The 16502-nt window shown below is 51.4% G+C and overlaps 2 protein-coding genes across 2 annotated transcripts in view; one reads left to right on the top strand and one right to left on the bottom strand.

The window, feature by feature from the left end:
- LOC138504880 (S-antigen protein-like) overlaps positions 1–9078 on the top strand; it is a 30632-nt gene extending 21554 nt beyond the window's left edge. Inside the window, exon 2 of the mRNA XM_069625290.1 lies at positions 8355–9078. Within this exon, the coding sequence (XP_069481391.1) occupies positions 8355–9078 (724 nt within the window). The remainder of the gene's footprint in view (positions 1–8354) is intronic.
- The window catches only part of LOC138502983 (kelch-like protein 31), a 184419-nt gene extending 169629 nt beyond the window's left edge, over positions 1–14790 (bottom strand). The window contains exon 1 of the mRNA XM_069622390.1: positions 14679–14790. The gene's annotated coding sequence lies outside the window, so the exon portion shown is untranslated. The remainder of the gene's footprint in view (positions 1–14678) is intronic.
- Between the last annotated feature and the right edge of the window lie 1712 nt (positions 14791–16502).

Raw genomic sequence — 16502 nt, 5'->3', positions numbered from 1 at the left:
GGTACTCACAGAGCAGGATATTGCACCATTGTACGGTATCTTGGTATCATCTTTGACTCCATCCCCCTCTCCTTCTCTACTCACATCTCTGATGTCTCTAAGAAGTCACACTACCAGCTGCACCTCCTCAGAGGTATTCTTCCTTTCCTCTCCTTCCCCCAGAAGCACTCACTGTCTCCAGAGCTCTGGTTCTCTCTAGGCTGGACTATTGCAACAGGCAGGTGGAAGGAGGGTGCAATAGGACAGCTCTAGTAGGGGCCGCCACGGTGGCCGGCTCTAATTAAGTGCAAGGAGGCAGGGGACTGTAGGGTTGAGATACAGGCCCTAAATGCACGATAGGCCCGGAGCCAGTGCATGGGGCTACTGGCCGTGAAGGAGCATGGTGCCCATTGAGGTTCAGAGGGTGGCCAGCTAACCAGTCAGCAGAGCAGACAAGTACATCAGCAAGGGAGAAAGAGAGAGAGACAAGGCAGAAGCGAAAAGGAAGGTCTTGAGCTGCTTCCGGAACCTAAGGTGGTCCTGCTCAAGTTTGAGAGAGGCAGGGAGGCTGTTCCAGAGGGAGGCACCAGCCAAGGAGAGAGATGCACCCCCCACTCTTTGCCTGGAGAAGCGTCTGACCCTCACAGAGTTGGAGGTGGATGAGCGGAAGATCGAGAAGGAAAGTGCTTAGGAAGAGAGAGTTGGATGTAGTGCAGGCCCCAGCCCCAGAAAGCCTTGTGGACAGTGCAGAGGTTCTTGAACTTGATCCTTGCAGCCACTGGGAGCTAATGGATAGATTTCAGTCCTGGAGAGATACGAACCCTGGACTTGAGGCCAAGGACAAGTATTGCAGTCCTGTTCTGGATTAGTTGCAGAGGGCAGAGAGTAGAAGCAGGCAGATTTGGAAAGAGGCTGTTGCAATAGTCCAGCCTAGAGAGAACCAGAGCTCTGGAGACAGTGAGAGCTTCTGGGGGAAGGAGAGGAAAGGAAGAATACCTCTGAGGAGGTGCAGCTGGTAGTGTGACTTCTTAGAGACGTCAGAGATGTGAGTAGAGAAGGAGAGGGGGATGGAGTCAAAGATGATACCAAGATACCGTATAATGGTGCAATATCCTGCTCTGTGAGTACCAGATCGCAGTACAATGCTCTGCACTGTGAATACCAGATTGGTGTATAATGCGCTGCGCTGTGAGTACCAGATCGCAGTACAATGTGCTGCGCTCTGCTCTGTGAGTACCAGATTGCAGTATAATGTGCTGCACTGTGAGTACCAGATTGCAGTATAATGCGCTGCACTGTGAGTACCAGATCGCAGTATAATGTGCTGCGCTCTGCACTGTGAGTACCAGATCCCAGTATAATGCGCTGCGCTCTGAGTACCAGATTGCAGTATAATCTGAATGACACAAGGCCTAGTAAGGTCGATTGCTTAGTCCTCCCTTTGTCTCCCCTTCCTTGTTCTGTCGCACCTAGAAACACTTGTGTACAGGCGCGTTATACATGACTTATCATATCATATCATACTCAACACAGTACAATGCGCCACAGCACAATATACAAAGCACACCACATTGTACCACAGTCTGGTACTCACAGCAAACAATGTTGTAACAAGATGTGGTAGTCACAGCACAGAGTGTTGTACAACAGGCTGGTACACACAAAAGAGCGCATTGTACCACAATCTTGTACCCACAGTGCATCATGTTGTACCACAGCCTGTTATGAACAGAGCTGGGAATGGTGCGAATACCAGACACTCTCAGTGCAGAACAGTGTACAACGACCCGTTACTCACATTACAGAACACTGCACTAAGATATAATATAGTGCAGAACAGTAGATCAAGACCGGGTACTCACGGTGCACACTGTTTACCAAGGCCTGGTACTCACAGCTCAGATTATACCACCGTCGGTTTTTACCAGAGCAGGAAAATGTACCATAGCCTGGCACTCACAGCGCAGAACAGTATACCACTATTTGATACTCTTAGTGCAGAACATCACAGAACACTGCACTAAGATCTGATACTCAAAGCGCAGAACAGTATACCAATATTTGATACTCTTCAACAGTACAGACTACAAAGGCTGGGTACTCACATCACAGAACACTGCACTAAGACCTGATACTCACAGCGCAGAACAGTTTACCAATATTTGATACTCTTAGTGCAGAACATCACAGAACACTGCACTACAACTGGATACTCACAGTGCAGAACAGTTTACCAATATTTGATACTCAGTGTAGAATATCACAGAACACTGCACTACGACCTGATACTCACAGCATAGAACAGTATACCAATATGTGATACTCTTAGTGCAGAACAACACAGAACACTACTAATGCCTGATGCCCGCAGTGCAAAACAGTATTCTAATATCTGATACTCTTAGTGCAGACCATCACAGAACACTGCACTAAGACCTGATACTCACACTGCAGATCAGTATAGCAATATCTGATACTCTTAGTGAAGAACATCACAGAACACTGCACTAAGACCTGATACTCACAGTGCAGAACATTATACCAATATCTGATACTCTTAGTCGCCTCTACAAGACCAACCAGATCACCCTATACCAACATGTTCTGTGTGCCACTAGTAAAAAGAGCTAGAGCGGGTGGATCCAGCTTCCCATATCTCGCACCTACTCACTGGAATGCATTACCTACCACCATCCGAAGTGAGGCCTCCCTCCTCGCTTTCCGTAAAGCAATGAAAACCATCCTCTTCTCATAAGGTCCTTCGTAGCGGCATGAATATCAACCATAGGACCCACTGCTTAATCTGTATTGACCAATCAAATAAGCTGTAATGATACCTATGTCTGTGTTTGTATGCAATGTGCCATGTACTGCTACCACGTCTGTACCTCTGTAACTAAGCTCATGCAAGTAACAGCGCCCCAATGCCCTTGGGCTGCTTGCGCGCTATATAAATATAAATAAAATAAATAAATGAGTGCAGACCATCACAGAACACTGCACTAAGACCTGATACTCACACTGCATATCAGTATACCAATATCTGATACTGTTAGTGAAGAACATCACAGAACACTGCACTAAGACCTGATACTCACACTGCAGATCAGTATACCAATATCTGATACTCTTAGTGAAGAACATCACAGAACACTGCACTAAGACCTGATACTCACAGTGCAGAACATTATAGCAATATCTGATACTCTTGGTGAAGAACATCACAGAACAATGCACTACGACCTGATACTCACAGCACAGAAGAGTTTACCAATATTTGATACTCTAAGTGTAGAACATTACAGAATACTGCACTATGACCTGATACTCACAGCGTAGAACAGTATACAAATATTTGATACTCTTAATGCAGAACATCACAGAACACTACACTAAGACCTGATACTCACAGCACAGAGCAGTATACCAATATTTGATACTCTTGAGCAGAACAGCATACAAAGGCTGGGCAATCACATCACAGAACACTGCACTAAGACCGGATACTCACAGCATAGAACAGTTTACCAATATTTGATACTCTTAGTACAGAACATCACAGAACACTGCACTACGATCTGATACTCACAGCACAGAAGATTATACCAATATTTGATACTCTTGAGCAGAAGAGCATACAAAGGCTGGGCAATCACATCACAGAACACTGCACTAAGACCGAATACTCACAGCATAGAACAGTTTACCAATACCTGATACTCTTAGTGCAGAACATCACAGAACACTGCACTACGACCTGATACTCACAGCGCAGAACAGTTTACCAATATTTGATACTCTTGAGCAGAAGAGCATACAAAGGCTGGGCAATCACATCACAGAACACTGCACTAAGACCGGATACTCACAGCATAGAACAGTTTACCAATACCTGATACTCTTAGTGCAGAACATCACAGAACACTGCACTAAGACCTGATACTCACAGCGCAGAGCGGTATACCAATATCTGATACTCTTAGTGCAGAACAACACAGAACACTGCACTACGACCTGATACTCACAGCGCAGAACATTATACCAATATTTGACATTCTTGAACAGAACAGTATACAACAGCGGGGTACTCACATCACAGAACACTGCACTAAGACCTGCAGAGCAGCAGATCAAGACCTACTACTCACGGCACACACTATTTATACCTTGGCCTGGTACTCACAGGCTAGAACATTGTATCATGCCCTGATACTTAGCACGCAGGATTATAGCACAGACTGGTGCCCACAGTGCCGGGCATTGTACCATGGCCCGGTACTCACAGCACAGGACATTGCATAATGGTCTGGTACTGACAGCGCAGGAAACTGTAACATGGTCTGCTACTCAGCGAACAGGACATTGTACCATGGCCTGGTACTCACAGCATAGAATATTGTACCATGGCCCGGTACTCACAGCGTAGGATATTGTACCATGGCCCGGTACTCACAGCATAGGACATTGTAACATGCTCTGGTACTCACAGCGCAGGGCACTATATCATGGCCTGGTAGTCACACCCCAGTCTAGAACAGCACTGGCTCCAAATACGCAAGCGTATTATATTCAAAACTCTGGCCATTAAATGTATCTTGGACACTGGTCCAGGGCAGCCTTTGCAAAAAATCACAGTGGCGCAATCTACAAGGCCTACGCGCGATGAGCACTCTCAACGCGCCCTTTCTGATCCCGCTCGGATTCAGACTAAAGAGGTCGGGCAGGCAGAGTTTCACTGCAATTGCCACTAAGAACTGGAAGGCCTTACCACTAAACCTTAGATCAGAGCAATCATACTGGGCGCTTTGCAAAAACCTCAAGACTCTCCTGTTCACCCAGGATATCACCTGCTTTGGACTTGCAGCCTAAAACCTGTTTATATCCTCTGCTTACCTATACAACCAGCACCTCTGATGCCTCCTGGTTTAGCACGCTTTATAAATTAATAAATAAAATGAATACACATTGCACCAAGACCTAGTACTCCCAGCCCAGAATATTATACCAAGACCTGGTGCTCCCAGCCCAGAATATTATACCAAGGCCTGGTGCTCACAGCGCAGGATACTGTGCCATAGCCCGGTACTCAGTTCAGAAAATAATAAAAGATGTGATGGCTGGAAGGCTTGGAATGAATCCTAACTTTTGGCATTGCTCTGGGCAACCCTCCAGACCACTGTTCTTCACCTGCCACGCCATTACAGAAGGGGAAAGACTATGCTAATCAGGCTTGGTCCCACCCCAAAAGGGGCAGTCCATCCCAAACTGCTAGGTCGCATCCCTTCTGCACGAGACCACAAGCATCCCCCAGACATGTTTCAGCCTTGTTGGGCCTCATCAGTGAGCAGGAGCTTGGGTCTCTTTGCCCAGCAGCACGGGACCCACGTCTAGGCAAACCCGTCCCACTCGGGGTGACTTTCACAAAACAGTTCAGGACATTGTGCCACGTCCTGGTACTCACAGCACAGGACATTGTATGATATGATATGATATGGCATTTATAACGCGCCTATACACAAGTGTTTCAAGGCGCGACGTGGCAAGGGAGGGAAACAAAAGGGAAGACGGACAACGATCCTACTAGGCCAGGTGTCATTCAGATCGTGCAAGTGCATGGGAAGGGGGCAGGGACAGTGCAGTACATGAGAAAAGATGATAACAATAATAAGTAACGGCCAACATGTGGCAAGTGCAATGGTAAGTGCACACGTCAAGTGTCAAGGGCTGGTAGGGGGACTGTAGGGATACAGAAACAGTCCCCAAGTGTGGGGGTTGCCAGGTGGGCAGTGCAGGTGTTTGACGCTGGTGGGGGGAGGGACCTGGGCCCAAGATTAGAGGGTGTCCAGGTAGCCAGTGCAGTTCAGGTAACAGCCAGGAGGTCAGCAGAGGAGAGGAGGAGAAAATGCGGAAGCGAAGAGAAAGGTTTTGAGATGCTTCCGGAACCGTAGATGGTTCTCCTCAAGTTTAAGGGAGGCAGGGAGGCTGTTCCAGAGAGAGGCCCCAGCCGAAGAAAGAGATCTACCACCAACTCGTTGCTTGGAGGAGCGACTGACCCTGAAGAGGTTGGAGGTGGATGAGCGGAGAGCTTGGGAAGGGAGGTATTTAGGAAGAGAGAGTTGAAGGTAGTGAGGCCTTGTGGATGATGCAGAGGGTTTTGAACTTAATCCTCGCAGCCACAGGGAGCCAGTGCAGAGATTTCAGTCCTGGAGAGATACGATCCCTGGGCTTGAGGCCAAGGACAAGTCTTGCAGTCCTGTTCTGGATAAGTTGCAGAGGGCGGAGAGTAGAAGCAGGCAGATTTAGGAAGAGGCTGTTGCAATAGTCCAGCCTAGAGAGAACCAGAACTCTGGAGACAGTGAGCTTCTGGGGGAAGGAGCAGAAAGGAAGAATACCTCTGAGGAGGTTCAGTTGGTAGTGTGACTTCTTAGAGACATCAGAGATGTGAGGAGAGAAGGAGAGTGTGGAGTCGAAGATGACCCCCAGGTTTTTAGCCTTGCAGGTGGGAGCAGGAAGAGGGCCAAGAGAGGCCGGCCAGAGATCTATAGGGAAGGAGGGAGCGGGTGAGCCAATGAGAAGAATCTCAGTCTTACTGGCATTAAGGCAGAGGTCATTGGCGGCACCCCATTCCTGGATAGCAGACAGACAGTCGGAGATGAGGGAAGGAGAGTAGGAGGCCGAGGGTAGCCTGAAAATAAGCTGGGTATCATCCGCATAGCACTGAAAGTTGGGGCAGAGAGTGGCAATGCCGTGGGCAAGGAGTGCCAGGTATTGGTTGAAAAGCCAGGGAGAGAGGTTAGACCCCTGGGAGACACCACAGGTAGAGTAAAAGACAACGGAGAGGAAGGACCCAAGTTGGACCTGGGAAGGACGGTCAGAGAGGAAAGAGGTCAGCCACGCCAGAGCCTGACCAGTGATACCCAGGTTATCACCGAAACGGTTGAGCAGGGTGGCATGGTTGACAGTATCAAAGGCAGAGGAGAGATCAAGCAGGATGAGAACGCAGGGGGTGTTAGAGTCGAGGTTGGAGAGCAGGTCTTCACGGATGTTCAGGAGAGCAGTTTCCGTGCTTCTGGCAGATCTGAAGCCAGACTGATGGTCATGAAAACATCCAACATCCAACAGATTCAGTGTGGAGATTAAGCTGGGAGATGGCCAGTTCCTCCAGGAGCTTGCCCAGGAAGGGAGTGATAGAGATTGGGCGATAGTTAGCCGGGCAGGAGGAGTCGGCAGAGGGTTTCTTAAGAAGAGGGTGTACAAGGGAGTGCTTCAGGGGGGATGGGAAGACTCCAGTAGCGAAGGAGTGATTGCAGAAATCAGCCAGGGCAGGAGCCAGGGAGTCGATGTGGTCCTTGATAGTTTTGGAGGAAAAGTGGTGAACCTGTTTCGACGAGACTTTCATAGATCGGACTTGTCTAGAAACTTTGTCTGTGGAAAACAGGGGAAAGGCAGAGAAAGAGGGAGGAGAGGTGGCTGCAGAAGGGTCAGAGGAGGAGCAGGGATTAGGGGGGTGGAGGGGAGAGGAGGAGAGTGAGTACAGGATGTCCTGAGTTTTAGAGATGAAGTGAGAAGCCAGTGCCATGCAGAGCGCCTGGGAAGGGACAGGAGAGGTAGAGACTGCGGCAGGATTGCCCAGTTCCTTGCAGATTTTAAAGAGTTCAGCCAAGTTGTTAGAGGCTGCAGAGACGCGGGCTTGGATATGAGCTCTCTTCTTGGTTAGGACAGAGAGCCGGTATTGCCTTTGGAGCAGGCGGCAGGACAGTTTGTCAGAGAATGTACATGAAGTGCGTCATTTCCTCTCGGCCACCCTGCACTTGCGTTTCAGGATGACGAGGTCTGAGTCGTACCAGGAATTACACTTGGCTTTGGGCTTCAGGTGGATTCTCATGACAGGGGCAAGGATATCAAGAGTATCAGATATAGCAGAGTACCATAGTCTTGTACCCATAGCACAGGACACTGTATCATGGCCTGGTCTTTAGAGCACAGGACATTGTACCACGGCCTAGTACTCACAGCACAGGACAGTGTAACATGGTCTGGTATTCTAAAATCCAAGCGTTTTCTACTTACTGCTGTATCTCAAATGTAGGCGTTGGTTTCCCACTTGCCAGGTGTGTGGAATCTAAATGGTTTCTGTCCAGTTCTAGGTGTTGTCCCCTATACTAATGTGTTTCAGCTGTAGGTGTTTCTTTACTACGGCTGTACTCCAGTTCCGGGTGTTTGCCACTGCTGTTTTCTATCCAGTTCTAGGGGTTCTCCTCCTGCACGGTATCCCAGTTCTAGGGGTAACCATATTGCTCCTGTGATTCAAGTCTAGGTGGTCGTCCCTGAGCTGCTTGATTCCTCTTCTAGGTGTTTCGCCAATTGCTGTTCAGAGTGGAGTGCAGGAAAGAAGGCAGAGTGGTGTGCAGGAAAGAAGACAGAGTGGAGTGCAGCAAAGAGGACAGAGTGGAGTGCAGGAAAGAAGACAGAGTGGAGTGTAGCAAAGAAGACAGAGTGGAGTGCAGGGAAGAAGACAGAGTGGATTGCAGGAAAGAAGACAAAGTGGAGTGCAGCAAAGAAGACAGAGTGGAGTGCAGGAAAGAAGACAGAGTGGAGTGCAGCAAAGAAGACAAAGTGGAGTGCAGCAAAGAAGACAGAGTGGAGTGCAAGAAAGAAGACGCAGTGGAGAGCAGGAAAGAAAACAAAGTGGAGTGCAGCAAAGAAGACATAGTTGAGTGCAGGGAAGAAGACAGAGTGGTGTGCAGGAAAGAAGACAGAGTGGAGTGCAAGAAAGAAGACAGAGTGGAGTGCGGAAAGAAAACAAAGTGGAGTGCAGCAAAGAAGACAGAGTGGAGTGCATCAAAGAAGACAGAGTGGAGTGCAGGAAAGAAGACAAAGTGGAGTGCAGGAAAGAAGACAAAGTGGAGTGTAGCAAAGAAGACAGAGTGGAGTGCAGGAAAGAAGACTGAGTGGAGTGCAGGAAAGAAGACAGAGTGGAATGCAAGAAAGAAGAGAGAGTGGAGTGCAGCAAAGAAGACAGAGTGCAGTGCAGGAAAGAAGATAGAGGGGAGTGCAGGAAAGAAGACAGAGTGGAGTGCAGGAAGGAAGACAAAGTGAAGTGCAGGAAAAATGACAAAGTGGAGTGCAGGAAAGAAGACAGAGTGGAGTGCAAGAAAGAAGACAGAGTGGAGTGCAGTGAAGAAGACAGAGTGGAGTGCAGCGAAGAAGAGAGAGGGGAGTGCAGGAAAGAAGACAGAGTGGAGTGCAGGAAAGAAGAGAGAGTGGAGTGCAGGAAAGAAGACAGAGTGGAGTGCAGGAAAGAAGACAGAGTGGAGTGCAAGAAAGAAGACAGAGTGGAGTGCAGGAAAGAAGAGAGTGGAGTGCAGCAAAGAAGATGGAGTAGGAAAGAAGACAGAGTGGAGGGCAGGAAAGAAGACAAAGTGGAGTGGAGTGTAGGAAAGAAGACAAAGTGGTGTGCAGGAAAAAAGACAAAGTGGAGTGTAGCAAAGAAGACAGAGTGGAGTGCAGGAAAGAAGACAGAGCGGAGTGTAGCAAAGAACACATAGTTGAGTGCAGGGAAGAAGACAGAGTGGTGTACTGGAAAGAAGTCAGAGTGGAGTGCAAGAAAGAAGACAGAGTGGAGTGCAGGAAAGAAAACAAAGTGGAGTGCAGCAAAGAAGATAGAGTGGAGGGCAGGAAAGAAGACAGAGTGGTGTGCAGGAAACAAGACAGAGTGGAGTGCAAGAAAGAAGACAGAGTGGAGTGCAGGAAAGAAAACAAAGTGGAATGCAGCAAAGAAGACAGAGTGGAGTGCAGGAAAGAAGACAGAGTGGGGCTCAGGAAAGAACACGGAGTGGAGTGCAAGAAGGATGACAGAATGGAGTGCAGGAAAGAAGACAAAGTGGAGTGCAGCAAAGAAGACAGAGTGGAGTGGAGTGCAGGAAAGAAGACAAAGTGCAGTGCAGCAAAGAAGACAGAGTGGAGTGAAGGGGAGCAAAGAAGACAGAGTGGATTGCAGGAAAGAAGACAAAGTGGAGTGCAGGAAAGAAGAGAGAGGGAAGTGCAGGAAAGAAGACAGAGTGGAGTGCAGGAAAGAAGACAAAGTGGAGTGAAGCAAAGAAGACAGAGTGGAGTGCAGGAAAGAAGACAGAGTGGAGTGCAAGAAAGAAGAGAGAGTGGTGTGCAGCAAAGCAGACAGAGTGCAGTGCAGGAAAGAAGAGAGAGGGGAGTGCAGGAAAGATGACAAAGTGGAGTGCAGGAAAAAAGACAAAGTGGAGTGTAGGAAAGAAGACAGAGTGGAGTGCAGGAAAGAAGACAGAGTGGAGTGCAACAAAGAAGAGAGAGGGGAGTGCAGGAAAGATGACAGAGTGGAGTGCAGGAAAGAAGAGAGAGTGGAGTGCAGGAAAGAAGACAGGGTGGAGTGCAGGAAAGAAGAGAGAGGGTAGTGTAGGAAAGAAGACAGGGTGGAGTGCAGGAAAGAAGACAGAGTGGAGTGCAAGAAAGAAGAGAGAGTGGAGTGCAGCAAAGAAGATGGAGTGGAGTGCAGGAAAGAAGACAGAGTGGAGTTCAGGAAAGAAGACAGAGTGGAGTGCAGGAAAGAAGAGAGAGTGGTGTGCAGCAAAGCAGACAGAGTGCAGTGCATGAAAGAAGAGAGAGGGGAGTGCAGGAAAGAAGACAAAGTGGAGTGCAGGAAAAAAGACAAAGTGGAGTGTTGGAAAGAAGACAGAGTGGAGTGCAGGAAAGAAGACAGAGTGGAGTGCAGCGAAGAAGACAGAGTGGAGTGCAGCAAAGAAGAGAGAGGGGAGTGCAGGAAAGAAGACAGAGTGGAGTGCAGGAAAGAAGAGAGAGTCGAGTGCAGGAAAGAAGACAGAGTGGAGTGCAGGAAAGAAGAGAGAGGGGAGTGTAGGAAAGAAGACAGAGTGGAGTGCAGGAAAGAAGACAGAGTGGAGTGCAAGAAAGAAGAGAGAGTGAAGTGCAGCAAAGAAGATGGACTGGAGTGCAGGAAAGAAGACAGAGTGGAGTGCAGGAAAGAAGAGAGAGTGGAGTGCAAGAAAGAAGACAGAGTGGAGTGTAGGAAAGAAGAGAGAGAGGAGTGCAGGAAGAAGACAGAGTGGAGTGCAGGAAAGAAGACAGAGTGGAGTGCAATAAAGAAGAGAGAGTGAAGTGCAGCAAAGAAGATGGAGTGGAGTGCAGGAAAGAAGACAGAGGGGAGTGCAAGAAAAGGAAGAGAGAGTGGAGTACAGCAAAGAAGATGGAGTGGAGTGTAGGAAATAAGACAGAGGGGAGTGCAAGAAAGAAGAGAGAGTGGACTGCAGGATAGAAGACAAAGTGGAGTGCAGCAAAGAAGACAGAGTGGAGTGTAGGAAAGAAGACAGAGTGGAGTGCAGCAAAGAAGACAAAGTGGAGTGCAGCAAAGAAGACAGAACGGAGTGCAAGAAAGAAGACACAGTGGAGTGCAGGAAAAAAAACAAAGTGGAGTGCAGCAAAGAAGACAGAGTGGAGTGCAGGAAAGAAGACAGGGTGGAGTGCAGGAAAGAAGACAAAGTGGAGTGCAGCAAAGAAGACAGAGTGGAGCGCAGGAAAACAGACAGAGGGGAGTGCAGGAAAGAAGACAAGAGTGGAGTGCAGGAAACAAGAGAGGCGTCTGAATGGGCGGGAGGGGTTTGGAGACCTATAGCGCCCCTTTCCCTATAGAGGGTCAAAGGGGAAACAGGGGAGAGAGCTGGATCTGACTTCTTTGGACCACTGATAAAGGGCCTAAAATGGAAGCAGAGGAGAGAGAGGTGTCCTGATCTTGGAACTGATGGACCGCAGGGCACAGGGAACACACCCCATCCTGGAGGAACATGGGGGGAGGGGGTGGTAATTGCTCCACACCAAAATGTCCTAAAGAGGAAGGGACACGGGCGGCACTTAGTGTGAACACTGGGGGTAGAAAAGGTACTGCCACCAAATAACCCTATTGAAAACCCACACTTCTGCACACAACATAGGAGTGGTAATTGCTGCACACCGAAATGTACGCCAGGGGAAGGGATATGGGCCCTAGTTAATCAAAACAGCGGGGGTAGGACAGGGTGCGAAGCTCACCGCTGTGCATACATCTCTTAAACTCCGAACTAAACACAACCATACCTCTATGGCACAACAAATCGCATGCACTTCACTACACCACAACAACCAAACAAACCACACATAACCTCACCCAGCAGCAGGTGGTGGCTACCAACCAAAAAACACACCTACGCTCAGTGACTGGTGCATCCGAACTTAAGCCGCCAACAGAACATCACAGCTCTCTTGCTCTTTTCTCCCGCTCAGTCCTGCTACCCCCTCCCCCACCCCCACCCTCTTGCCTTAAAGATCAGCCCGAGCGCCAAGAAGCCACGCAGGTGGCAACAGTGCGCAGTATAAGAACCTTTAACATAAGCAAGACCTGGTACTCACAGCCCAGCCTGGTGGTCCCAGCCTGCCCTGATACTACAATGCAGAAGGTTCTGCTAATGCGCCCCCACTGAAGAGTGGGGTTGATTGCGTCACCTCACACACTTGACACCCCCCCCCCTCCGCCACCCCGCCCCCCCCCACCTCCCATAGCGAAGCACAGCAATGCCAAGAGTAGGCCAGGGTAAAGATGGAGACAGACCAGTAGGAAGTCGAGTCCCCGGAAGTGTCTGCCGAATGGGTGGGCACCAGTGTACCCCAGCGGGTGCCCCCTCCCCCCTCCGTACCGCACCAGTGCCCAATGGACTGTGCGTTTGTCCAGGCTGCAGGCACTGGACAGCTGCCAACATACAACGCTGGGCTGGGGTGGGGGCGTCCGTCCCCCACTCCATCTCCTGGGTATGGTATAGCGCCTCCGCGCCTTAAAGTCGCAATTGAGCTCTACGCGGTTCCTTTTCGGCGACCTCCCGCACTCAGGGTCGGACTGGCCCATGGGGCAATAGGGCAATTCCCGAATTCCATGCCCCCATGCTACTGTGGGCCCGTTTTTTGTCAAATTAGGCCACTTTGATTAGTAAATTCACTTTGCGGCCTGTAGTTTTGAACAGTGTTACTGAACATATCCTTTAAATTGCACAATTTGAAACATGAACATCCCCCTTGGGTGCTACTCAACCAGCCTGTCACTAAATAAATGAATGAACTGCCTTTTGGAGCTGTGGCCATTTCGTCATTGCTGTCCGAGACCGTTTCATGCCCCAGTCCGACCCTGCCCGCACCGCACCGCAAGGCTCACCCTGATCCTCAGAGGACCCCGCAATCTCAGGGATTCCCTGTATGTCGAGGATCTCCCTCCACCCCCAGGATCTCTATATCACAGGGCTTCCCCTGCCCCCCGCCTCAGGGCCTGTCCTTTCACCTGGGGTCCCCCCTCCCTCAGGGCCTGTCCTTTCACCTGGGGTCCCCCCTCCCTCAGTGCCTTCCTCTTCCCTCAGTGCCTTCCTCTTCACCTGGGGTCCCCCCTCCCCCAGGGCCTCCCTCTTCACCTGCCCCCCTCCTCAGGGCCTCCCTCTTCACCTGCCCCTCCTCAGGGCCTGTCTCTTCACTTGCCCCCCTCTCAGGGCCTTCCTCTTCACCTGGAGTCCCCCCTCCCCCAGGGCCTCCCTCTTCACCAGGGGTCCCCACCCTCAGGGCCTGTCTCTTGACCTGGGGTCCCGCCTCCCTCAGGGCCCCTCTCTTCACCTGCCCCCCTCAGGGCCTGTCTCTTCACTTGCCCACCCCCCTCTCATGGCCTCCCTCTTCACCCCCCACCTCCCCCAGTGCCTGTCTCTTCACCTTGGGCCCCCCCCTCAGATCCTCCGTCTTCACCTGGGGTCACCCCCTCCCTCGGGGCCTGTCTCTTCACCTGGGCCCCCCTCCCTCAGTGTCTGTCTCTTCACCCGTGGGCCCCCTCCCTCAGGGCCTCCCTCTTCACCTGGGGTCCGCTTCCTCAGTGCCTTTCCTGTCCCTTCACCCGCCCCCCTCTCAGGGCCTCTCTCTTCACTTGGGGTTCCCTCCCTCAGGGCCTCCCTCTTCACCTGGGGTCCCCTCCCTCAGAGCCTGTCTGTTCACCTGCCCCCCTCTCAGGGCCTGTCTCTTCACCTGGGGTCCCCCCTTCAGTGCCTGTCTCTTCCCCTGCCCCCCCTCTCAGGGACTCTCTCTTCACTTGGGGTTCCCTCCCTCAGGGCCTCCCTCTTCACCTGGGGTTCCCCCCTCAGGGCCTGTCTCTTCACCTGCCCCCCCCCCTCAGGGCCTCCCTCTTCACCTGGGGTTTCCACCCCCAGGGCCTCCCTCTTCACCCGGGGTTCCCTCCCTCAGGACCTCCCTCATCACCTGGTGTCCCCACCCTCACCCTCAGGGCCTGTCTCTTCACCTGAGGTCCCCACCCTCAGGTCCTGTCTCTTCACCCGGGATCCCCTCCCTCTTCGCCCGGGGTCCCCTCCCTCAGGGCAGGTCCTCTTCGTCTGGGGGTCTCCCTAAATCCAAGGGATCTCCCTAATTATGAGGGGTCTCGCTCCAGCCGAGGCTCCCCGTTGGTATCAAGGCGTTCACCCGTGTTTACTCTTAAATCACACCGTCACTTGGGGTTCGCCCGCGTCACCGGGCTCGCCCTCTTGGTAACTTTCCCCATTCTCGGTCTTGGCTCTTCCTGGAGGCCTCCCGCGCTGTCTCGGGGTCTCCCTGCCACCTGTGGCCCCCGTCCCCGGCTGCCCTCAGCTGAACCCTTATCATACCTCCTTTGGGTCTTTCTCGGGGTCTCCCTCGGATCCAGCTGTCCTGGGATGGTGGGCACAGGCCGAGGCACAGGGATGGTCAGCTGCTTCGGAGAGACTGGCTGTGGGGGCACGGCCTCCCCCCGGGACTCCACCCACAGCCCCCACCTTGGAGCTGCGCTCAGCGCCTCCCCCCATGACTGCACAAGGTTCGTGCCTGTGCCCCCCCCCCTCGGGGACAGGTGCACATGTCATTCAAGCATTTCCGAGCTTGCTGCGTCCCTAGTATCTATAACTGCAAGGCCAGAGCAAGGCCTCCCATAGAGACCGCAGAGCCGCCATAGTCACAGTGGCCAGGAAGGTCCATAGTGACCGGCGAGTACAACGGCCAGTATCACCGGAAGTGGCCAGACTGCCAACACAGTGGCTAGGAACATCCATTGTGACCAGCGAGCACACCGGCCAGTATCACCCAAAGTGACCAGAGAGCCAACATACTGACCAGAAACATCCATAGTGACCGGCGAGCACACCAGCCAGTATCACCCAAAGTGACCAGAGAGCCAACATACTGACCAGAAACATCCATAGTGACCGGCGAGTACACTGGACAGTATCACCCAAAGTGACCAGATAGCCAACACAGTGCCCAGGAACATCCATAGTGACTGGCGAGCACACAATGGCCAGTATCACCAGAAGTGACCAGACAGCCAACACAGTGGCAACGAACATGCATAGTGACCGGCGAGCACACAGGCCAGTATCACCCAAAGTGGCCAGAGAGCAAACACAGTGACCAGGAACATCCATAGTGTCCGGCGAGCACACCGGCCATTATCACCCAAAGTGGCCAGAGAGCCAACACAGTGACCAGAAACATCCATAATGACCGGCAAGCACCTCGGCTAGTATCACCCATAGTGACAAGAGAGCCAACAAAGTGACCACGAACATCCATAGTGACCGACGAGCACACCTGACAGTATCACGGAAGTGACCAGAGAGCCAACACAGTGACCTGGAACATCCATAGTGACTGGAGAGCAGATCAGCCAATATCACGGAAGTGGCCAGAGAGCCAAAACAGTGATCAGGAACATCTATAGTGACAGCGAGCCAAAACAGTGACCAGAGAGCACCCATAAGGATTGAAGGGCACCCGCGGTGACCTGTGAACCCCATAGTGACCAGACAGCCAACACAGTGGTCAGGAACATCCATAGTGACCAGCGACAACCCACAGTAACCTGTGAACCCCAAAGTGACAAGAGAGCCAACACAGTGACCATGAACATCCATAGTGACCGGCAAGCACACCGGTCAGTATCACCCATAGTGACCACAGAGCCAACACAGTGACGAGGAACATCCATAGTGACCAGCGAGCACACCAGTCAGTATCACCGGAAGTGGCCAGAGAGCAAACACAGTGGCCAGGAAAATCCATAGTGACCGGCTAGTATCAACGGAAGTGACCAGAGAGCCAACACAGTGGCCAGGAACATCCATAGAGACCAGAAAGCACACCGGCCAGCATAACCGGAAGTGACCAGAAAGCCAACACAGTGGCCAGGAACATCCATAGTGACCGGCCAGTATCACTGGAAGTAACCAGACAGCCAACAAAGTGGCTGGGAGCATCCATAGTGACCGGCCAGTATCACCGGAAGTGACCAAAGAGCAACAAAGTGGCCAGGAACATCCATAGTGACCGGCGAGCACAGAGCCCAGTATCACCGGAAGTGGCCAGAGAACCAACACAGTGGCCAGGTACATCCATAGAGACCAGCAAGCACACCGGCCAATATCACCGAAAGTGACCAGACAGCCAACACAGTGGCC

This window comes from Ambystoma mexicanum, chromosome 11 (genome assembly GCF_040938575.1).
Source record: "Ambystoma mexicanum isolate Mex_15411 chromosome 11, UKY_AmexF1_1, whole genome shotgun sequence".
NCBI classification, from domain to species: domain Eukaryota; kingdom Metazoa; phylum Chordata; class Amphibia; order Caudata; family Ambystomatidae; genus Ambystoma; species Ambystoma mexicanum.
This window is presented reverse-complemented; position numbering and strand designations above follow the sequence as displayed.